The sequence below is a fragment of the Callithrix jacchus genome, chromosome 8 (assembly GCF_049354715.1).
Source record: "Callithrix jacchus isolate 240 chromosome 8, calJac240_pri, whole genome shotgun sequence".
In the NCBI taxonomy this organism is placed as follows: domain Eukaryota; kingdom Metazoa; phylum Chordata; class Mammalia; order Primates; family Cebidae; genus Callithrix; species Callithrix jacchus.
The window spans coordinates 87098383-87123251 of record NC_133509.1 but is presented as its reverse complement, the minus strand read 5'-3'; the positions used below and the strand labels follow the sequence as shown (position 1 = coordinate 87123251).

Below are 24869 nucleotides of genomic sequence, written 5' to 3'. Positions count from 1 at the left end.
ACAGCTCTCTGAAGCCTCAGCCTCCTGGGCAAGCAATCCTCTTACCTTAGCCCCGAGTAGCTGGAACTACAGGTGCATGACAGCACGTGGAAGTATTTTTATTTTTATTTTTTGAGATGGAGTCTCCTTCTGTCACCAGGATAGAGTGCAGTGGTGTGATCTCAGCTCACTGCAACCTCTGACTCCCTGGTTCAAACAATTCTCCTGCCTCAGCCTCCCGAGTAGCTGGGATTACAGGCACACACTACTATGCCCAGCTAAAGTTTTTGTATTTTTAGTAGAGATGGGGCTTCACCATGTTGGCCAGAATGGTCTCAATTTCCTGACCTCATGATCCTCCTGTCTCGTCCTCCCAAAGTGCTGAGATTACAGGCGTGAGCCACTGCGCATGGCGAGAAGTATTTTTAAAAAGCGTAAGTAAAATTTTCAAGAGTGAAATATTAAATTTATGGATGAGGAGAAAAATTTGTGAGCTTTTGTTACTGAAAATCTCTAAGATATAACTGATTACTATGAACTGTTCATTAGTTTACTATGGATACTTAAGATAATTTAACGTTTTTTATGTTTAAGGAATGTACTGAATTATTCCCGAACCAAGAGTCTCATACCATATAAATTTAGACTTCCTAGAAAATGAATTTAAATTGAATTTGTGTTGAAACTGCTGTCCTTTAAAAAGTTCTCCAATACTAATTCCCCCATGTATATCACTGATTTTTCCTAAAACCCTTCATGTTTTTTGAGCTAGGAAGACAACATAATTGCTTTTTGTAAAGACAGAGGCAGCACCAGATTCACCAGAGTAGATCGGTCTAATAATCGTGGGGGAAAAAAGAGCAGAATATATTAGAAGGAGCCACAGAATATCCTAGAGAAGAAGGAAGTAAAATGAATGTTGTTTGCTTTAATTTGGATTTAAAAAAAACTATACTTCAAGCTCTGGGATACGTGTGCAGAAAGTGCAGGTTTGTTATATAGGTAAACACATGCCATAGTGGTTTGCTGCACCCATCAACCCGTCATCTACATTAGATATTTCTCCTAATGCTACCCCTCCCCTAGCCCCCCACTCCCCGACAGGCCCCAGTGTGTGATGCTCCCCTCTGTGTCCACGTGTTCTCATTGTTCAACTGCTAATTATGAGTGAGAACATGTGGTGTTTGATTTTCTGATCCTGTGTTAGTCTGCTAAGAATGATGGTTTTCCTGAACCCAGGAGGCGGAGGTTGCCGTGAGCCGAGATCGCGCCATTGCACTCCAGCCTGGGTTATAAGAGTGAAACTCCGTCTCAAAAAAAAAAAAAAAAAAAAAGAATGATGGTTTCCAGCTTTATCCATGTCCCTGCAAAGGACATAAACACATTGTTTTTTATGGCTTCATAGTATTCCATGGTGTATCTGTGCTACATTTTCTTTTTCCAGTCTATCACTGATGGGCATTTGGGTTGTTTCCAAGAACAGTGCTGCAATAAACACACGTGTGTATGTGTCTCTATAGCAGAATGATTTATAATCCTTTGGGTATATATGCAGTAATGGAATTGCTGTGTCAAATGGTACTTCTGGTTCTAGATCCTTGAGGAAAAGCCACAGTCTTCCACAATGGTTGAACTAATTTTCACTCCCACCAACAGTGTAAAAGCGTTCCTATTTCTCCATATCCTCTCCAGCATCTGTTGTTTTCTGGTGTCTTAATGACTGCCATTCTAACTGACGTCAGATGATATCTCATTGCAGTTTTGATGTGCATTTCTCTAAAGATCAGTGATGATGTGCTTTTTTTTTTTCATGTTTGTTGGCTGCATAAATGTCTTCTTTGGAGAAGTGTTTGTTCATATTCTTTGCCCACGTTTTGATGGGATTTTCCTGTAAATTTGTTTAAGTACTTTTTCTTATAAATTTGTTTAAGTTCTTTGTAGATTCTGGATATTAGCCTTTTGTCAGATAATATTCTTCCATTCTGTAGGTTGCCTGTTCATGCTGATGACAGTTTCTTTTGCTGAGCAGAAACTCTTTAGTTTAATTAGATCCCATTTGTCAATTCTGGCTTTTGTTGCCATTGCATTTGGTGTTTTAGTCATGAAGTCTTTGCCCATGCCTATGTCCTGAATGGTACTGCCTAGATTTTCTTCTAGGGTTTTCATGGTTTCAGGACTTACGTTTAAGTCTTTAATCCATCTTAAGTTAATTTTTGCATAATATGTAGGGAAGGGTTCCAGTTTCAGCTTTCTGCATATAGCTAGCCAGTTCTCCCAACATCGTTTATTAAATAGGGAATGCTTTCCCCATTGCTTGTTTTTGTCGGATAATTGCAGATGTGTGGCATTATTTCCGAGGCCTTTGTTCTGTTCCATTGTTTCATATTTCTGTTTTGGTTACTATAGCCTTGCAGTATAGTTTGAGGTCAGGTAGCATGATGCCTCCAGCTGTGTTCTTTTTGCTTAGGATTGTCTTGGCTATACAGGCTCTTTTTTGGTTCCATATGAAATTTAAAGAAGTATTTTTTTTTTTTAAATTCTGTGAAGAAAGTCAATGATAGCTTGATGGGGACAGCAATGAACCTCTAAATTACTTTGAGCAGTACAGCCATTTTTACAATACTGATTCTTCCTATCCATGAGCATGGAATGTTTTTCCATTTGTTTGTGTCCTCTCTTACTTCATTGAGCAGTGGTTTGTAGCTCTCCTTGAAGAGGTCCTTCACATCCCTTGTAAGCTGTATTCCTAGGTATTTTATTCTCTTTGTAGCAACTGTGAATGGGAGTTCACTCATGATTTGGCTATTAGTGCAAAGGAATGCTTGTGATTTTTGCAAACTAATTTTCTATCCTGAGACTTTGCTGAAGTTGCTTACCAGCTTGAGGAGATTTTGGGCTGATCATGGGTTTTTCTAAATATACAATCATGTCATCTGCAAACAGAATTTGATTTCTTCTCTTCTTATTTGAATGCCCTTTCTTTCTTTCTCCTGCCTGATTGTCCTGGCCAGAACTTCCAATACTATGTTGAATAGGAGTGGTGAGAGAGGGCATCCTTGTCTTGTGCTGGTTTTCAAAGGGAATGCTTCCAGTTTTTGCCCATTCAGTATGATATTGGCTGTGGTCTTCTCATAAGTAGCTCTTATTTTGAGATATGTATCATTAATACCTAATTTATTGAGAGTTTTTAGCATGAAGGGGTGTTAAATTTTATCAAAGGCCTTTTCTGCATCTATTAAGATAATCATCTGGTTTTTGTCATTCATTCTGTTTATGTGATGCATTACATTTATTGATTTGCATCTGCTGAGCCAGCCTTGCATCCCAGGGATGAAGCCAACTTGATTGTGGTGAATACGCTTTTTGAGGTGCTGCTGGACTCAGTTTGCCAGTATTTTATTGAGAATTTTTGCATCAATGTTCATCAGGGATATTGGTCTGAAATCTTTTTTTGTTGTGTCTCTGCCAGGTTTTGATATCAGGATGATGCTGGCCTCATAAAATGAGTTAGGGAGGATTCCTTATTTTTCTATTGTTTGGAATAGTTTCAGAAGGAATGGTAGCAGCTCCTCTTTGTACCTCTGGTAGAATTTGACTGTGAATCAGTCTGGTCCTCAGCTTTTTGTTGTTGGTAGACTATTAACTACTGCCTCAATTTCAGAATTTGTTATTGGTCTATTCAGGTATTTGACTTCTTTTTGGTTTAGTCTTGGGAGGATGTATGTGTCCAGGACTTTATTCATTTCTTCTAGATTTTCTAGTTTATTTGCATAGAGATATTTCTAGTTTATTTGCGTAGTGGTAGTATTTTTGTGAGATCAGTGGTGATATCCCCCTTATCATTTTTTTTTTTTTTGAAACGGAGTTTCACTCTTGTTATCTAGGCTAGAGTGCAATGGCGCCATCTTGGCTCACCGCAACCTCCGCCTCCTGAGTTCAGGCAATTGTCCTGCCTCAGCCTCCTGAGTAGCTGGGATTACAGGCATGCGCCACTGTGCCCAGCTAATTTTTTGTATTTTTAGTAGAGACGGGGTTTCACCATGTTGACCAGGATGGTCTCGATCTCTTGACCTCGTGATCCACCCACCTCAGCCTCCCAAAGTGCTGGGATTACAGGCGTGAGCCACTGCGCCCAGCCCCCTTATCATTTTTTATGGTGTTTACTTGATTCTTCTCTCTTTTTTTCCTTATCAGTATGGTGAGTGGTCCATTTTGTTAATCTTTTAAAAAAACCAGCTCCTGGATTTGATGATTTTTTGGAAGGGTTTTTCATGTCTCTATCTCCTTCAGTTCTGCTCTGATCTTAGTTATTTTTTCTCTTCTGCTAGCTTTTGAATTTGTTTGTTCTTGCTTCTCTAGTTCTTTTAATTGTGATATTAGGGTGTCCACTTTAGATCTTTCCCACTTTCTCCTGCAGGCATTTTAGTGCTATAAATTTCCCTCAAAATTTCCCATATTCTTAAAGGCTCTCTTCAGTCCTTTTCATTCTTTTTTCTCTAATCTTGTCTTTACGCTTTATTTCATTAAGTTGATCTTCGATCTCTGATATCCTTTCTGCTTGATCGATTCAGCTATTGATACCTGTATATGCTTCACGAAGTTTTCATGGGGCACTTTTCAGCTTCATCAGGTCATTTATGTTCTTTTCTAAACTGATTATGCTGGTTAGCAATTCCTCTAACCTTTTTCCAAGGTTCTTAGCTTCCTTGCATTGGGTTAGAACATGCTACTTTAGCTCAGAGGAGTTTGTTATTACCATCTTCTGAAGCCTACTTCTGTCAGTTTGTCAAACTTACTCTCAGTCCGGTTTTGTTTCGTTGCTGGCAAAGAGCTGTAATCCTATGGAAGAGAAGAGGCATTCTGGTGTTTAAAATTTTCAGTCTTTTTGCGCTGGTTTTTCCTCATTTTTGTGGATTTATCTACCTTTGGTCTTTGATACTGGTGACCTTCAGAGGGGTTTTTGTGTGGACGGCCCTTTTGTTGAGGCTGATGCTATTCCTTTCTGTTTGTTAGTTTTCCCTCTAACAGGCCCCTCTGCTGCAGATCTGCTGGAGTTTGCCTGGGTATCACCAGCAGAGGCTACAGAACATCAAAGATTGCTGCCTGTTCTAATGTGGTTTAGGACCCTCATGCCAGCAGCAGCTCTCCTGTACGAGGTGTCTGTTGATCTCTGCTGGGAGATAAGGAGGCATGAGGGTCCGGGACCCACTTGAGGAGGCAGTGTGTCCCTTAGCAGAGCTCAAGTGCTGCACTGGGAGATCTTCTGCTCTCTTCAGAGCTGGCAAGGAAGAATGTTTAAGTGCATAGCCACCCCTTCCCCAGGTGCTCTCTCCCAAGGAGATGGGAGTTTCATCTATAAGACCCTGACTGGGCCTGCTGCCTTTCTTTCAAACATGCCCTGCCCAGAGAGGAGGAATTCAGAGGGAGGCAGTCTGGCTACAGCAGCTTTGCTGAGCTGCAGTGGGCTCCACCCAGTTCAAACTTCCAGATGTCTTTGTTTACACTGTGATTGGAAAACCCAGCTACTCCAGCCTCAGTAATGGCAGATGCCCCTCCCCCCACCAAGCTCAAGTGTCCCATGTTGACTTCAGACTGCTGTGCTGGCAGCAAGAATTTCAAGCCAGCGGATCTTATCTTGCTGGGCTCTGTGGGGGTGGGATCTACTAAGTCACTCCACCTGGCTCTCTGGTTTCAGCCCCCTTTCCAGGGGAGTGAATAGTTCTCTCTTGCTGGTGTTCTAGGCACCACTGGGATATGAAAAAAAAAACTCCTGCAGTTAGCTCAGTGTCTACCCAAATGGCCAGCCAGTTTTGTGCTTGAAATCCAGGGCTCTGGTGGTGAAGGCAGCTGAGGGACTCTCCTGGTCTGCAGGTTGTGAAGACTGCAAGAAAAGCATAGTTATCTGGGCTGGAATGCATCATTCCTCAAAGCACAGTCCTTCATGGATTCCCTAGGCTAGGGGAGGGAGTTCCACACAAATCCCTTGCACTTCCTGGGTGAGGCAATGCCCCACCTTTCTTTGGCTCACCCTTTGTGAACTGCACCCACTGTCTAGCCAGTCCCAATGAGATGAGCTAGGTACCTCAGCTGGAAATGCAGATATCATCCACCTTCTGCATTGATCTCATTAGAAGCTGCAGACCAAAGCTGTTCCTAACTGGCCATCTTGCCAGCCACCCAGTAATTAATCTGAATTTCTTTTTCTTCTTTTTTTTTTTGTGGGTGTTGGAGTGAGAGAACAGAAACATGGGCTGGGTGTGTTGGCTCACCCTTGCAATCCCAGAACTCTGGGAAGCCAAGACGGGCACATCACCTGAGGTCAGAAGTTCGAGACCAGCCTGGCCAACATGGCAAAACCTTGTCTCCACCAAAAACACGAAAATTAGCCAGGTGTGGTGGTGTGTGCATGTAATCCCAGCCACTTGGGAGACCTGAATTTCTTAAGAACAATATGAATGTAAGCAGTGATGAATGCTGACATTAGCTTAAACCTGTTCATTCTAGAGTATGACAGAAAAAAACAGTATAGTCAGAAGACCTGCCTTCCAATCCTAATTTCTAATGTGGTTTAGGACAAATCCATGACCTCGATTTATCATTAAAAAAGGTGAAAATGCCTACAAACCTATCTTAATCATACAGTAAGGAAAAGGTATTAGAAATATTACCATAAATTAGAAAAAGTGCTTATTGTAGTGCCTAAAGTTTATATGTTAGAAAGCCAGACAGAGGAAAATTTTAACTTTAGAAATGTTCTTTGTTTCTGACTAAAATAACAATAGCTACCATTTAAGTCTTACTATGTTCTATTACTTACTACTCTTGGTATATTTAAAGTATTATATTTTATTTAACTTCACAATCCCCTGAGATAGGCACAGATGAAGAAGTTATGATACAGAGAAGTTACCTGCTTAAGGTCACTTGGCAAGGGTCCAAGGAATGGGACTCCATTGCCTAAGTTCTTAACTGTCTAATGCCTCTGTATCCAGTGTTATGTTCTTTTCTTTCTTTCTTTTTTGAGATGGTCTCTGCCTCTGTCAACCCAGGCTGGAGTGCAATGGTGCGATCTTAGCTCACTGCAACCTCCACCTCCCGGGTTCAAGCAATTCTCCTGCCTCCTCCTTCCGAGTAGTTGGGATTACAGGCACATGCCATCACCCTCAGCTAATTTTTTGTATTTTTAGTAGAGATGGGGTTTAACTATGTTGGCCAGGCTGGTGTCAAACTCCTGACCTCAGATGATGCACCTGCCTCGGTCTCCCAAAGTGCTGGGATTACGGGCGTTAAGTCACCGCGCCTGGCATGTATCCAGTGTTCTAACAGCATCCCCATAACACCCATTTTACAAAACCTGGAAAATCCATCATCCATTTGGAAATGTAGGTGCCTTTAACCATATCTGATTCTAGCCTGCTAATACATCTCAAAAAAATACTATGTATAACGCTCCTAGCAGGTTATTACATCACTTTTTCTACTTTGGGCAAAAGGATTTCCTGCTACTGCCAAGTACATAGGCTCTTCTACTCTGACTTAAGTTACTGCTGTCAGTCCTGCTGATTAATGTCTCATTCTTTTCAGAATAGATTTTTTAAAAATGCCAATTAGGCACTTAACAGCCTCAACCCTCACATTGAACTTTTCTTCCACAAAAGCCCTTGGAGAGAAAAAAAAAAAAAACCACAAGGGGGCTCCTGACCAATGAAACAACCTAAAATAGGAGTATAAAGGCATGAAAGTTCATAATCTCCTTAGAGTATATACTATACCACCTTGAAACAGCTCAGATGACTGGATCCTACATAGTAGCTGAGGACAGTACAAAATTTTAAGAAAATATTTCTTAAGTTTTATACTCTAAGAGACTGTGAGGTTGGAAAAAGAAACTGTAGAGTGTGATTAATATGCTAATGAAAATGGCAGCTATAATTGAGTTGTTGTACAGAGAGAGAAAATACAACTTTGAAATATTATCCTAGAAAGATGATAATCCCCAGGCCCTAAACTACATTTTGATCAGTTTTAACACGGTATGTGTAACTCTGTTCAGTTGGCATCTGTATTTCAGAGATAGAATTCACAGACATTGTATTAGATTTCAGAACTAGGTACTAAGGAGTTTAAGCAAAAATTCTCAAATTCTGGATTGCTTTGTTAGTATTAGAATACTAGAATTAAAGGTATCTTAGATATCACTGAGACTAACCACTTGACAAAGTATACAGCTGTCCCAGAAAAATAATGATTTACAAATATCAATTATTCAAGTAAAGCAGAATTTGGACAAGAATTCTGGTTCCCAGATTTCTTGTTCAGGGCTATTCATGAATTTATACTATCTTAAACATACCCCTTTACCAAAGTTAAAGTAAGATTACAAGGACACTTAAGTTTTAAAAGTTTGTTTTTTTATTTAAAACAAATTAGGTGAAATGTTCCATGAAGTTAAGTTAGATTCTGATTTTGTTTGTGGAGATGGAAAGAAGAAAATGCTTATTTTAAGTTCCCTTACTTCACCACTAATTTGCTCAACCATCCAAGTCATTAAGCACTGATCACATATGTAACGGTGCTATGTGCTGAAGAGAATGCAAAATTTATTTCAATTATTTTGATCAGCCACTATTTTATATTTATTAATTTTATATTATTTATAATTATTTTATATTTATTATATAAAATAGTGGCTGATCTATAGCAGTGTGTAGTACAGTGGGGGAAGGCAGACATAGATGGTATATCCAAGGATATATGGTACTTTCTGCACATTCAGTCAGACTTAGAACACCATAATTTTTCCATAAGGTATAAATTACTCAGAGTTCATTTTAACTAACTTTGGTAGGTATTAAATGTAATTAAATCTTGGTGTATGGAAATTATAAAGACAGGATTATATTTAGTTGTTTTATTCCTATGAGGAGGAGGAAGAGGAAGAGAACAGCCCATGGTTTGAGCCACAAAAGTTTTGCTTATTCAGTATTAGCCTATAGTATTTTTAACATACTTGAAAATCCTCTGTCATTATTTAAAAAGTAGATTTCTCATTTTAAGAAATCAAAATTTCTGATTTCTCTTGAAAAATCAGATGATTTGACAATGTAATCTCACAGCTGGAACTGAATTAAGGTTTGTCCTCTTTAAACATGTACTTTCTGATTCACCACAATCACCAACACTCCCTATTCTCTCTCAGATGGTTGTAGAATTCAGGTCTCTCTAGGCATTTGGTTTTGGGACTCTTGTTTTAAAGCAAGCATTTTTTTTTTTTAATGGAGGAGGTAGATAAGTGGAAAAAGAGAAGAAAGAAAAGGGTAGAGCAAATTCTGCTGTGAAATTACATATTCGCAGATTCCTCCCTATTATGCTATTTGGGATATGGTGAACTTCATTCAATATTTACCGAACACCTAATACACATCAGATGTTAAATTAGGTACTAGGGATACAGCAAGAACAGACTTGGTCTTTATTTCTATATTGCTTACCAATTTAGTAAGCTCACACAAATAAGTCACACAAATATAAAATTCTGACTGTGCAAATGATATGAAGAGGAGCAGCGTAATGCTCTACTAGTCTATAATTTTGGAATCTAACTTGAGTAGTTGGCTGAAGGCTTCCCCGAAGAAGTATTGCCCTGGAGTTGAGAGTTAACTAAGCAAAGGAGGAGAAAAGAACATTCTAAGTAGCAAGAAAATAGTATGTAATGGCTCTGTGGCAAATGGAATATAGCAAGTACAAAGGAATAACATTAATGTGGCTGGAATGGTGAGATGAGGAGCATAGTTTGAGATTAGGCTGGAACCATGAAATGCCTGGTATTAAGTATAAAACTCTCTTTATTCTAATGAGTAACTAGAGCCAATGAAGAAAGCTAGGGGTGGGGCTTTTATAACAAATTTTTGTTTCAAAAAACTCTGGCAACACTGTGGAGAATGGGCCTGTGGGGGCCAGAGTTTACAAACACACCAACTAGAAGGGTAACTGCCATGGACTAGGAAATAGATGCTAGTAGCCTGGACTGGGCATTTTGAAGGGGAGAAGTGAATGGACTTAAGAGATGTTAGGAGGTAACAGGATTTGGTGATTGAGCGAATGTGAGGAATGAGGGATGAAGCAATATCGAGAATAGCTCATAAGTTTCTGAATTACATAAATAACTGGATGGCAATCCTAGTCAATGAAATGGGGAATGAAAGAGGAGAACCAAGTTGTGTGTGTGTGAGTGTGAGAGAGAGAGAGTTGGGGTCTTGCTCTGTCACCCAGGCTGGAGTATAGTGGCACAAACATTGTTTACTGCAGCCTCAAACTCCTGGGCTCAAGCAATGCTGCCACCTTGGCCTCCCAAGTCACTGGGATTACAGGCAGAGCCACTGTGCCTGCTTCAGGAACCAGGTTTTGATGGAGACAGGTGTAGGGTGGGACAAGAGGAGGAAAGATCATGAGCTCACTTTGGGACATGCTGAATCCGAGTGCATCAGATATCATGAAGATATCAAATGATTGTAGAATCTATGGAATCAGAACTCAAGAGAAGTTTGGGTGAGGATCAGAGATAAATTTGTTACTCATTGTTTTTAAGTGGCATGATGTCACGAAAGTGGATGTGATCACTTGGAAAGAGGGGATCTAGGCTTAAGTGTTTAGAAATCACAACCTTTCTGACGGCAAGACAAGAATATGAGCTTATAAAGAAGCTTATCAAGGCAACAAAAAAATCAGGAGTATGCTATTCAGTGTGCTAGGCAGTGGAAAAGTGTTAAAGGGAAAGATATGGGGGAGTCAATTGCTGCTGAGAGGTTAATTTGAATGAATACTGAAAAATGTCTAATGAACTTGTTGACATGAAGGTCACTGTGAGCCATAGGCAACAACTATTTTGCAGAGTGACGGGGGAAAGGCAGATTAGAGTGGCTAGAGAAGTGAGAAAATGGTGATATATGCATGGTCACCTCTGAAAGAAGTTTGATTATGAAGAAAGGCATTAGGTAGCTTTTGGCTTTATCAAGCCTCTTTGTTTTTTTCTAACTGTCAAGATTCATCTCCTTTGGATTTATTCTGTTCTTTTTCTAACATAAATTAGATGATTAGCTTATTAAATTTCAGTTTTTCTCTAATATAAACATTTAAGGTTCTAAATTTACTTCTGCAAGCCACCTAGCTGCAGAATTCCAGTTCTGATATATAGTATTTTTAAAATGCCATTGCTATTTCTTCCTTTATCCATGTGTTAATAACTGTTTTAAAAATTTCTAAACGAACCTTCATAAGTTGTTTTTGTTTGCTGTTTTTTTAAGAGACAGGGTTTCAATATATTGCCTAGGATTGGACTCAACTTCCTGGGCTCAAGTGATCCTCCCGCCTCAGCCTCCTGAGTAGCTGACTATAGGCACATGCCACTACATCCAGCTTTGCAAGTTATTTTTTGTTACTGATTTCTGGCTTATTGTTTTAGGGGTGTGAGAATGTAGACTATGAAATCCAAATTGTATAAAATTTAATAGCTAACAATCAACAGTACATACTATGTTCCAAACATTTTGTATGAAGTATATATTTTAATTTTCACAATAATTGTATGAGGCAGGTATTATTATTCTGATTCTTATAAGCAGGAAAATAGGCAGAGAAAGGTAAATAATTTACCCAAGCAACTTAACCAAGTTACACAGAGCTGATAAATGATGGAGCTGCACGTTGTGTATTTCTTCCCTGCTTCAGCTTTTATTCTTGGAGTAAATGGCGAAGCCCTGAACTTTTTTTAATCCACTTCATTGAAATATAATTTATGTAGAATACACTACATGCATTTAAGGTGTACAATTCTGAGTTTTGAGAAAGCTTTACAACCTTTGAAACTATCACGGCAATCAAATACAGAATATTACCCCACTCATCCTGCCCCTTTTGTAAGTCATCCCTTCTGATCCAGACCCTAGGAAACTAGTGATTTGCTTTCTGTGACCATAGGTTTGTACTTCCTAAAATTTAATGTAAATGAAATCAGTGTGAGTTCCTTTTTCCCTGGATTCCTTCAGCACACCGATTTTGAGACTCATCCATGTTGTTGTCAGTACTTTGTTCCTTTGCTTTTACTACTGAATAGTATTCCTTTGTATGGGTATACTGTATTTTGTTCATTCATTCATTTCTGATGAACATTTGGGTTAACTTCAGTTTAGAATTATTGTGAATAAAGCTATTACATACATCCATGTTCAATTTTTATAGAAATATGTGCCTTCATTTCTCTTGGGTAAATATCTATAATGGCTAGATTTTTCTCCATAAGTTTTGTTTTAAGACAGGGTCTTGCTATGCTGCCTAGGGTAGTCTTGAGCTGCTGGGCTCAAGTGATCCTCCTGCCTCAGTTTCCTGAGTGGCTGGGATTATAGGCCTATGCCACCACACCTGGCTTCTGTAATGGCTAGATTTTATGACAGACTTGTCTTTTTTTTTTTTTTATAACTGCTAAACTGTTTTCCAAAGGGTTGTAAAATTTTACATTCCTATCATCAGTGTAGGAGTTCCGATTAATCCAAGTTCTAGCCAATAGTTGGTATGGTCAGTCTTTTAAATTTTAGTCCTCCTAGTCAATGTGTAGTGGTAGTTCATTGTTGAGTGTAATTTTCATTTTTCCAAAAACTAATGATCTTGAGCATCTCTTCATGTATTTCTTGGTTATGCATATATCTTTTGTGAAGTATTTGTTGAAATCATTTGCTTATTTTTACTAAATTTTCTCATTTAGTTATGAATTCTTTATATATTTTGGATACATGCACTTTGCCAGATACAGGTGCTACAAATATTTCCTCCCAGTTTGTGGCTTCCCTCTTCATTATCTGTCTTGCAAAAAATAAAAGTTTTAAATTTCGTTGATAAAGTCTCATTTGTCAATTTTGGTTCATGCTTTGTTTCCTACAAAACTTTTGCCTTCTTCAAGAAAACATCTTCTCCCACCTACAAATTTTAGCTTTTACAGTTAGGTCTATGATCTATGTCAAGTACATTTTATAGTGTGAGGTAAGAATCAATGTTCATTTTTCCCCTATGAATATCCAATTATATTGGAACTATTGGTTGACGCAACTTTTTCCCACTAAATTACCTTGGCACTTTTAGGGGAAAAAAAATCAGTTGACTATATATATGTGGGTCTAATTCTGGATTTTCTATCTTGCTCCATTGATCTATATGTCTATCTTTTCCCCAGTGTTACACTCTCTGGATGACTAGCTTTATAGTTACTCTTGAAGTAGTGTGATCCTTCAACTTTGTCCTTCTTTTACAAAATTGTTTCAGCTACACTAAGTCGCTCGTATGTCCATGCATATTTTAAAACCATCTTGGCAACAGCGACCAAGATATCCTGCAAAAATCTTAATAGGAATTGCATTAAATTTATAGATCAAATTGAGGGAGAAATAGCACCTTAAAAATAATGAGCTTTTCAGGGTATATTTTTCCATTCACTGAGGCCTCTTTAATTTCTCTCAATAATGTTTTGTAGTTTTCCTTGTAGAGGTCTTACACATCTTTCATTTATTTCTATTTTACTTTTTTTGGCACTATTCCAAGTAGAATTGTTTTTTGTTTTTTGAAACAGGGACTTGTTCTGTTGTCCAGGATTGAGTCCAGTGGTGCAATCTTGGCTTATTGCAGCCTTGACCTCCTGGACTCAAGTGATCCTCCCACGTCAGCCTCCCAAGTAGCTGGGATTCCAGGCACACACCACTGCACCTGGCTAATTTTTTTTTGTAGAGATGAGGTTTCACTATCTTGCCCAGGCTAGTCTGAAACTTCTGAGGTCAAGCGATCCTCCAAACTTAGCCTTCTAAAGTAGTGAGATTACAGGCGTGAGCTACCATACCCTGCCGGTGGAATTTTTATATTTCATTTTTGTTTTCCACTAGTATACAGTTATAGCCTGCAAGCTTAGATGTTACTTTCTGCAGTTATCTGTAGATCAGGATTTTTTTTTAACCTAAGAAATTGTTTCACTTACAAAGAGAGACAATTTTACTTCCATTTTCTAATTTTTTAACCTTTTTTCCCCTTGTCTATTGCAAATGGCTAAGACCTCAAGCACAATGTTATGAAGTACTTTGTTCTTGTTCTAGTTAATATGCTGTCAATCTATCTTAAATATCAGCTATAGACTTTTTGAAGATGCTTTTTATTAGACTGAAAAATGTCCCCTCATTTACTAAAAGTTAATTTAAAAAATCATCTATTATTGAATTTTGTCAAATTCTTTCTGCATCTATTGAGATGACCATTTTTCTCCTTTATGCTACACATATGGCATTTATCATGCTGAGTTTTGAACATTAAACTGATGTTGCACTCTTTGGATAAAACCTACTTGGTCATGAGGTAGTATCCTTTTTATATATTAGACTTGCTAAAGATTTTTGAATCTATGTTAATGAGAGGTATTTTAAATTATTTTTCATAGTGTGTTTGTCTGATTTTGTTATCAAGCAGTTCTCACAGTAATCCTATGGGGTAGGCATTATTATCAACCAGTTTTAGAAACGAGGTGTTAGGCATAGAGTAGTTCAGTTACTTGCCTAAGGTCTCAGCGGGTAAATGGCTGAGATGGATTTTCCATCACTACGCCTCTTTGCCTCTAATTTACCGTGTTGCTACTATGAGGTCAATTTCAAAAAATGTTCCAAGTGTTAATAAAAAGTATATTTTGTTGGATATGTCCTATAATTGGTCATTCTGGGGTATTTTCTTATTGGTCTATATCCTTGATTTTGTCTGCTTGAACAATGATGTATGTTAAAATTTCCAATAAAACATTGGAAACTTTAAAAAACAGGGTACAATGTACACTGTACCTCATGTATTGGTTTTCTCTTTGAAGTTCTATTAATTTTTGCTTTCCTTTTGTTAGTATGGCACAGCATATCATTTTTCTGTGCTTTTACTCTTGTTCTTTATGTAGCTGTATTAGGAGTATCTCTTGTAAACAGCTTATAGCTGAATTTGTTTCATAATAAAGTATGACACATTTTCTTTATGCTGAAATATTAATGTCATGACACTGACTAGACTAACATTTATACTATATTGATTTGATATTTCTCAATTTTTTTTTTGGTTACCTTGTGGTGGACAAGTTCTAACCTCATCCTAGCACCCACCATTTTCATCTCTCGCAACCCCAAATTTGAAAGTTATAGTTTTTCTTTTGAAACGCATATTTAGCCTGAAGTTTAGTCAACATGTCTACACTCCTCCAAACAGCCCTAGGACCTAAAAATGCGTTAACTCCATTACTACAGCCTCCTGATTTATATGCTATCACACAGGATTTTGGTTCTCAATTTTTTTACTCCTATAGGTTAGAAATTTTCATACCTATATGTTTGTAATTATCTACGTGTATAACATTTTTCTTTGCTTAACATTCCTTCCTGTATTTCAGACCTTTCTGACATTTCTCCATTATTTATTTCACTAAGTTTTTGGGGGAACAAGTGATGTTTGGTTACATAGATATGTTCTTTAGTTGTGATTTCTCAGATTTTGGTATATCTAACACCTGAGCAGTATACACTGTACACCATATGTAGTCTTTTATCCCTCATCTGCCCCATCCTTCCCCCAATGTCCATTGTGTCATTCTTATGCCCTTTCATCCTCATAGCTTAGCTCCCTCTGAGTGAGAACACACTGTTTGGTTTTCAATTCCTGAGTTATTACACTTAGAATAGTAGCCTCCAACTCCATCCAGGTTGCTACGAATGCCATTATTTCATTCCTTTTTATGGCTGAGTAGTCCTCTATGGGTGTGTGTGTGTTTCATGTTTTTGCAATTGCGAATGGTGCTCCTATAAACATGAGTATGCAAGTCTTTTATTTATAATGACATACATCTTTTAGATTTTTTGGTGTGAGGATTAGTGAATAGCTGTTTTTATCTCTACATGTTTTTACTTCACTCCATTGTTAACAATGTCATTATGGGTAGAATTTTACATTACAGGTTACTTTCTCTCAGCATTTTGAAGATGTTTTACTGTCTTCTGGATTCCTTAGTTGTTAAACACTAACATTCACTTTTTATTCTTTTGTCAGTAATATCTTCTGCCGAGTTGCTTTAAAAATACTGTCTTAAGTGTTTTGAAGTTTTCCTTTAAATGTGTTTTCACAAAGCCCACCTTGGATATGTTGGGGTTTCTGAATCTGAAACTTGGGTGTCTTTCATAAATTTGGGTAAACTCTCATTTTCCCTTTGAATAATTTCTCTAAAATTCCAATTACACATATGTTGGACCAGCTCATTACATTATCATTCTTTCTTCACCCATTGGTTGTATGTTCCATCTTGTATTTCTCTGGGCTATATTCTGAGTGACTTTTTTTCCTGAGATCTTCTAGTTAACAAATTTCTTTTTGACTGTATTTAATTTGTTTAATCATCTATTTTAGATTTTATTTTCATTAAAAATGATTTCCAAATATGCCAATTTTAAGTTTTACATTTCAAGTGTTTAATTCATATGTGAATAATTATTTTATACTCTGCATTTGATAATTCTGATATCTGCAATTTTTACAGGTGTGATTTTTGATTCTGAATCCTTGTTTTGTAGAATTTATCTATCAGAAGTCTGGGTTTAAAGGACATTCCTCCACGGATGCTTTCCATCTGCTTCCTGCAGGTCCTTGAGGTTAGTATCAAGCAAGGACAACTTCATGTTTTCAAGTTAGATCTCCTGAACTCCCCCTGCACCCTGCCCCAGCCACCTCCTCTCAATCACAGAAATGATGTGAATTTAGGCTTCAAACTTGTACAAGAATAAGCTTGTTTTGCATTCCCACGGAAGACTTTTATTTCCCAATTTGTACCCCCTATCTAGCTCTGAGGACCTGCTTCTTTTCTTAGTTCATCTTCCGAAGGCGTACACTTAAAGGATTCTGGCATTATGCTGGAGGGAATGGAGTCTTTAACCAGATCTCACTGCAAGGCATAGCCTGAAGTACTTCCTTACACCCTCAACGCACAAAATTAAAATCTGTGCTGTAGGCTAGCAGGAGGCAGCTGAAAACCACTCCTATCCTACCCTCAAGATACACATTTGTGTGGTATTTTATTCTGAATTTGCATTTTGGTGGGTTTTTTTTTTTCTTTTGGTAGTTTCTAGCCTTTCCTTGCCAACCCAATCATGCATTGAAGAAGACTACTCTCTGCAGCATTGTTAGGCATTTCTCTGAATTTCTGGTCAGCCAGATGACTCTGGCTTCTACTTCTTTAAACTAGGAGTCATATGCAGTGGATGAAAGGAGAAGAGTTTGCTAGACAGTGAAAAATGTTTGAAAAAGTTTGAAAATGGGAAAGCAAGTTAGAGAATCACTAAATAATAAAGAAGTGATGTATCCAGGAAAGTTCATGGTATAGGAAAAAATTACTTGATAAGACTTTATAGCACCTAAGCTATACAGTAGTCTCTCATCTGATACATGTTAGCCATATAATCTTAGACAAAGCACATCCCTTTTCTATCTATTTCACTGGAGTTGTGAAGATAAATGTTACAAAGTGCTTTGAAAATACCAATTTCATAAAATATAGGCATTATAATCATGTCTTTTGTTACAGAAATGTATCTGAAACTTTTGCCTCACAGATGATTTCAGGAGAAATAGTGGAAAAAATTTAGTAAATTCAGACAAAAAGTTCATAATCAGTTATGGGTAAAAGTAAAACATTGAACTAAACCACTATTTCCGGTAAACAGTAACTGACTCAGGATATGAGACTTGTCTTACAGACTTTTCTATTTTGTAGAATTTGTTGAAACTAAATTAGCAAAGCCCTAATTAGTATGGGCCATTTGCCATGATATAAAAATAGTTTCATTAAGCAAAACTCAACTCTATGTGAAATCTTTTAGGCAGAAAATAGATTCCAGACAGTACATAATTTACCTCAAATGTTCACCAAAATAAAGTTAACTCCCACATATTAGATGGCTAAATATTTTCTAAATTTTGACCTTTTTAGTGTCATCCAATACCATAATCACCATTGTTCTGATTGCTAGAGATAAAAATATGTAAAACAACTTCTTATCCTCAAGAAATTTCTATTTTAGGTGGTAAAAGTGTGCTTTCCATTTTTGTGGGAAATCACAGAACATAACAAAATCAATTAACCTGTAAGTTGACTTGCATGTTAAAGTATTACCAATATTTAAAAGAATGTATCTACTGGCAGGGACAATAGCATCCACAAATGTATTAAGATTTTGAATTTAATTTTCCTAGCTCTTTTGGCATTTTGATTAAGTCACTGTACTTTATCCTGATTAAGCAACTGGCACTCATAAGACCAAATTGCAAGTAAAAACTTCAATATGTTGAAGATGAACTCATTGATTTTGGCATGCATCACAACACTCCAAGATGGTATACCATCAACTCTCATTAAAAAAAAATTTAGATTCAGGAGGCTCATGTGCAGGTTTGTTACCTGGATATACTGTGATGCTGTCAACTCTCCTTTTAAGTTCCTTCAACATGTTCTAATGGTGGACAGAATCGGTTTATCAGACAGTCTGTTTTAAATATTTAAGTCTTCTCTGGTAAACGTCCAGAAGTGTGAACCCTTCTCTGGTAAAGCTCATGTCCTACTGATACTGCCAGAGTTCAATATGTGTTTTTAGATTAGTGTATATATAAGGTTTGGTTTTTCCCTCTCAACTCTTGGCTTCCAGGAGGTTAAGTATGAGACATTGAGAAGCTTAATTGTTTAAAAAGGGCTACATTAGTCTTCTTAATTCCATTCACGTGTAGCTGCCAAAAAAAAAAGGTAGTTTTAGGCAATTCTTAACTTTTCAAAAACAAAATGAGTTTTAGAATATCTACCAAAATTATTCAAAGTAGTATTAGTTTGCTTTACTAACTTTTTATACTGATCCATGGTTCTTTATAATTAAGTCCTTACTGAGAATCAGAAAAAACAAATGCTTTAAACAAGTGAAAAGTAATATGGAATTAGTATTTAATATAGCATACAGTAAAGACAGAGTGAGTTGGTAATCAAGTTACATAACTACTCAAAAAAGATATAGGGGCTTTCAGTTAAAAAAAAAATTAAGCATCAGTTAAGTCTTATATTTGTCACCACATAGGCTTTCCCTGCCACTTTGCTATAATATGAAGAACTCACTAGGAAAAACTTCATTAATTCAGAATGATCAATGGAAAGTATACTTCCAGTTGTATGGAATTGATAAAAAAATGTGAACTCAAATACTCTCTTAAATATAAGTTCCTGGTGATTTTATCTAACGAAAAGAGAAATGATTTCTGGTTAAGAGATCTCCTTTCAAAAAATTGACAATTTGTTCTCTTAAGCACAATGGTGTCCTAAAATTGTTAATTCGATTATAAAAAGATGAGGATAGACAAACAACTCACACATTTTTAAGCAGACATTACAAAGGAAGAAAGCTTTATCCCAGCTTCTTTTCCAAATCATATTTTCCAGGTTAATAGAGTTTTATCATCACACAAACGAGATTCACTTAACAGGAAAACTTTTAGACTTTAAATTCTTCCTCACTAGCTTGGAGTATTACATCAAAAGTCTGAAGACCCAATCTAGATTCTCTATTTTATGCTATATAAGCCTACCTTCAGAATTTTGAGCTTAAATATGGATCCTTTTTTGTGATGTTTATCCACTTTGTGTTTACCTGCGGGAGCTACTGACTGGGAGAGGGTAACAAGAGAAACTTCAGGGACACTGAAAATGCTTTATATGTTAATCTGTGTGGTGGTAACACGGGTGTATACAGCAGTAAAATTTCATCTAGCTGTGCATTTAAGATTGTGGACTTTATGGTATATGTTATACCTCTAGAAGTAAAAAAGAGTGTTTACCCACTTTATGAAATGCCTACCAACTATTTTACAGTGAATTATTCATATGATTTTGTAAATCAAGATGTATATGGAAAAAAGTCATCTGATGCTTCTCGCATAAGGATTGCTAGTCACTTTTCAGGTAAACAACTGAAGCTAGAGTAAAGGCTTCAGTGTTGAGAAGGCACTAACACACTATCTGAAATGGTGGCAGGAAGATTATAATGTATCAGTTTAAGTATAAAGGGTAGCAGTGTTATAATAGCTTAAACAACAACTAGAACATCCCCAAATAAGTTACACGACTATGGCGTCATCATTTGATTTGTGACAACCTATGCTTATTTCTGCTTACGGTTTGGGTTTCTGTCTTTGTATTGCTTGGACTTTCAAAGAATGGAGAAAGAAAAGAATAAAAGTTAAATTAGTATTGTGTGTGCTAAACAGTTGACATTATGGCTGATTTTTAAATTATGCATTCTACTTCCCATGTATTTAAGGAGAAAAGAGTTGGTTTATCCAGAAAATATAAACACTTAACACACGTCTTTTTTTTTTTTTCACTTTTGCTTGGAACTACATTAATAATCATCACCTCAAAAAAAAAGCCTTTGAGAGGATTAGCTGCATAGGCCAATATTATTCTATATTAGTCTGTATTAAGCGTATGACGTCACCTTGCTTTCTCCCCTTCTCAAGCTTTTCTTTTGGGTGGAAGGAGGACTTTTTTGGGGGAAAATCTTAAAATATTATGGCTTAAATACCACAAGCTGACACCCGATTGACACCTTACACTCCCAAACCTGTTTGAAATGGGTCAATACCTAAGCGCTGCAGAACAATGCAATCCAACCCGCAATTCCCCATAAAAGAGAAAGGGGGTGTGATTAGGTTCCAGATATTAAGCAAGTTATTGCAAAAACAGTTTGGTGGTTTTGTTTCTGCAATAGGCACAGGTTGAGCTAGTATTTTTTCCCCCTTAATTAGCTCCAAAAAAGACTATGCTATAGGAGGTAGGATAAACCGCTAAAGCCTGAAGCAACTGGGGCAAACATTAAGGGGTTTATGGAGGTCCTTATCCTGATCCTCTGCATTGGTTATTGATCATCAACCCTGCTGGGGAACTATCGAACGGAATTTGTGTGAGGCTTATCTAGCCACAGGAAAGGAGATGCAGGAGGGAATATAAGCTTCTAATAAAAGAAACGCAGCAACAATAGCAGAGGAACAGCTCTGCCTGGTGACGTAATGGCTGGCAGCAGTCCAGCTTCAGTAGAGCTGCTGCTACCTCAGCACCCAACCTCCCTCAACACAGTCCGGCTTCGGCAGAGCCACCGGGGCTGCTACTTCTTGCGAAGCCACTTTGTTGATGCCACCAACGCCTTACCTCGGAGGGCCAGAACACCGAACAAAGGGTTCCTTCCGTTGCTGTTTTAAGTTGTTTAACACAAACACTCTCACCCCCTGGCCCCAGACCCCTCAGTAACCGAGCCAATCAGTCGCTTAAGTTTAGGGCGAAAACACCGGCTCACACTCCAGGTGTGCCTCAGTTTCCCCAGGCTGGTTTCGAGTACGCCTCTCATTGCCACCCCCGCCCCCGCCGGTCCTCAGCTGGAGTAGATCCGGGCGGCCCCGCGCACCCGCCCGGGCCCTACATGCCGGCCCTCCCGCCTTACCTCCGCCAGGTAGAGGTTGAGGAGACAGAGCGTGGAGAACTGGAGACAGGAGGGGAAGCAGTAGAGCAGCCAGTGGGGGAAGAAGTGCAGGTGAGCGGGCGGCCGGAGCAAGGGCAGGGAGCCGCTGAGCGAGAAGGCGGCGGAGAAGAGGGTGGTCCTGAGCGCTGCCCACAGGAGACAGAGGAAGAGGCAGAGGCTCTGGTAACTCAGCCGCCGCTCCCGGTACAGGAGCAGCCGCCACAGCTGCAGGTAAGCAAAGGCAAAAAGCGCGGCGTAGAGCAGGGCGTGCAGGACGCTCAGCGCCAACTGCACGGAGCCCGGCACCGCGGCGCCTGAGGCGGCAGCTACGGCTCCTCCGCCTCCTCCGCCGCCGCCGTCGGGCGTGGAGGGCTCGCGGCCGGCCGCGGGGGCGGCAGTGGCCGCCGGGCCCGGCACGGACACCCTCATCAAGGGGCTGAGGGTCGGGCGAGCGAGCGCGGGAAGGAAGGGGCTGGACTCGGAGCCGCCGTCGAGGGGGAGAAGGACTGCCCCCTTACCCCCCACCCACCCCAACCTCTAACCCCAGGAAGCGCCGTGACGGGACCCGGAGTCCCGCGCAGAGCAGCCGCGGCTCCCCCCGACCCCGCCTCCTCTTTCCCCCACCCCTCCCCCGGGGGTCTCGGCTCCGGCAGCGGCTCGGCTCCGTAGCTGCAAAAAACAACTCTCGGCTGGAGACAATCAGCTGAGAAACCCGAGCATTTGAGGCGCTCGCTCCGCACTGTGGGCTCGCGCCGATTGGCCCAGGCGGGCACGCCCCCCGAGCGCCGCACTCGGAAGGCCACGGGCCGCAGGGCCCGTCGCTCGGTGGCCCCGAGATCTGATTGGGCACCTACTTTCCCTACTTTCTCCCTCCCCTTTACTTCCCACCCACGCTGCTGATTGGCCCAGCTACTGCACCGCCCGTTCGCGCCGGCGGGAGGACTCTGTCATCGTCTGTCACTCTCGCTCCGCCCCCGGCGCTTCCCATTGGTTAGAGAGTCCCCCGCGTAGGGAACACGAGGAGAAGGAGGAGCTTTCAGGTTTGTTTTTTGCTCTAAAGGCCGATTGTGTCGAGCGGGAGGCGGCCGCAGGCTGGGTGGGAGCCGTGCTGCGTCTCCGCAGGTAGGCGAAGTGGTTCCCGGCTGCCCGGCTAGCCTGGCACGGCCTCGCCTTCTGCCTCCTCCGTCGCGTCGCGGCGGGAACTGTTGGCCGCGCGGCCTCGAGAATGGCCCGGGTCCCCGCCCGCAGATCCTGGGCAGGTAGGTGACAGCGCGGGTCCTTCAGGCTTTGGGCTCCGCCTGCAGACCCCGGGGTTCAGACCAAGCAGCTTTCTGTAGCAGGGCTGTACGAGCCTGACTTAGGACACCCGCCTCTGGGGCACCGAAGGGCCTCACCTGGAGCTTCCTGACGGCGTTTTACCTTCTCTTTTCGCTTCTTGACTGGCGGGGAAACACTGGAGCCCTTTCTGTGTCAAGGCGACGGGGAGATCCGGAGCTCTTAAGTGAAAGACCCTTTCCTCCCAAGGGAAATGTCTCTTAAGGAAGAATGGTAGTAGTATCAGATGGATGTTGAAGCGATGTGACCAAGGTGAAGCTGGTTCTTTGAAATTCAGAATTTGGGAGGATGCTCTGGGCTTAAGTTTTGGGGAAAAGGCAGAAAGAGTCTTGGAAAGGAAAAGTATTCTGTGCTGTTTAAGTTCCACATATATTCAAGCCTTGGTGGCGCTATTCCTGGGGCCGTGAGAGAAAAATATATGCTATGTTACTGCTGTAAAGAAGTGAGGAATAGGCCGGGCGCGGTGGCTCACGCCTATAATTCCAGCACTTTGGGAGGCCGAGGCGGGTGGATCACGAGGTCAAGAGATCGAGAACATCCTGGTCAACAAGGTGAAACCCCGTCTCTACTAAAAATACAAAAATTAGTTGGGCATGGTGGCGCGTGCCTGTAGTCCCAGCTACTCGGGAGGCTGAGGCGGGAGAATTGCTTGAACCCAGGAGGCGGAGGTTGTGGTGAGCGGAGATCGTGCCAGCCTGGGTAACAAGAGTGAAACTCCATCTCAAAAAAAAAAAAAAAAAAAAAGAAGTGAGGAATAAACAGATTGACTAACGTATATTGGACCAGCACATAGTTGTTGATTGCTTTTCTTCCCTGTTTTGGAATAAAATTAGCTAATAGTGCAAAATTAAGAGGAAATAATTTGTTTTCTTTAGAATATACAGCACATTACGAATTCAGTATCCGTTGAAAGACATTCGTTGCTTGGAGCAACCAAGACCCAGCTTTTCTTACCTCACCATCCTTTGTCCTATGCTTTTTTTTTTTTCCTTTCTTCATGCAGGGTCTTGCTCTGTCACCCAGGCTGTAGTGACAGCTCACTGCAAACCTCCACCTCCTAGGCTCAAGCAATCCTCCCACCTCAGCCTCCCAAGTAGCTGGGACTACAGGCATGCGCCACCGTGCCCACCTAATTTTTTTTCCTATATGTTGCCCAGGCTGGCCTTTGCCCTATGCTTTGCCCAAGAAGAGTGTTGCTCTCTTTTTTCCTGACTAAATATTCCACAGGGAACTTTAAAGTTCATTTTGTACTCTAGATTCTGAGACAGTAGTTTGTCTAGGTACCAGATGCTAGTGTGGTTTGGGTTCCTTATAGGTAAGCTGACAAATTGTGGTAGATATACAGGCCTGGCACTGTTACATAGACATCCCTCAGATGAAACATTCAGCTGAGCAGGTAGAGAGTGCAGTGTACCAAAGGGTATGGCTTGCTCTAAGAAGTTAACATGCCGAATCCAACATTTATCATTTGGAGAAGGATTTATTTTTATTGGAACCTAAGAACTTCCTCTCATGTATTTTTAGAGAATGTGGTCAGGGCAGTACACAGTTTTCTTCAAATAGGAGACAGGATGCTCATGACTGCAGTGAGGTAATTGATTGCAGTAATATGCTGAAACATTTAGATTAAGCATAAAATCAGAGTTCTGTGATTTTAGGCACTTGTGAAAATCAAGGGTGCCACATATTCTCTGGCATGGCCTATTTGCATCTTCTATAATAATTGAGGTGCACATTTCAAGTCATCAATAGACTTTTATTACAAAAGCGTTTTTCTTTTTCTCCTTTATTCTCTGCTCAACGTGATAGTAAACATCTGGATAGTACCCATATTAATTTTAAGTCTTTGCCTGTGAGACTTACCTACCACCTGCCGTTCATCAGTAAGAGCAAGTCTGGGTAGCCTCCTCCGTTCTGCTTTTTCTGGGGATGAGAGTATGTCTGGTGGGGTGGGGAGTGAGGGTG

The 24869-nt window shown here is 39.9% G+C and overlaps 2 protein-coding genes across 34 annotated transcripts in view; one reads left to right on the top strand and one right to left on the bottom strand.

Annotated features, from left to right (window-relative positions):
* The window catches only part of GPR137C (G protein-coupled receptor 137C), an 83269-nt gene extending 60959 nt beyond the window's left edge, over window positions 1-22310 (bottom strand). For both annotated transcript variants that reach the window (XM_002753908.6, XM_054239944.2), the window contains exon 1: window positions 21552-22310. In XM_002753908.6, coding sequence (XP_002753954.1) covers window positions 21552-21998 — 447 coding nt within the window. In that variant the 5' untranslated portion in view covers window positions 21999-22310. The remainder of the gene's footprint in view (window positions 1-21551) is intronic.
* Window positions 22311-22555: 245 nt separating this feature from the next.
* The window catches only part of TXNDC16 (thioredoxin domain containing 16), a 143444-nt gene continuing 141130 nt past the window's right edge, over window positions 22556-24869 (top strand). For 28 of the 32 annotated variants that reach the window (XM_078334934.1, XM_078334926.1, XM_078334923.1 and 25 more), the window contains exon 1: window positions 22614-22828. The gene's annotated coding sequence lies outside the window, so the exon portion shown is untranslated. The other 4 variants (XM_078334929.1, XM_035260529.3, XM_009006034.5 and 1 more) reach the window with 1 other exon arrangement.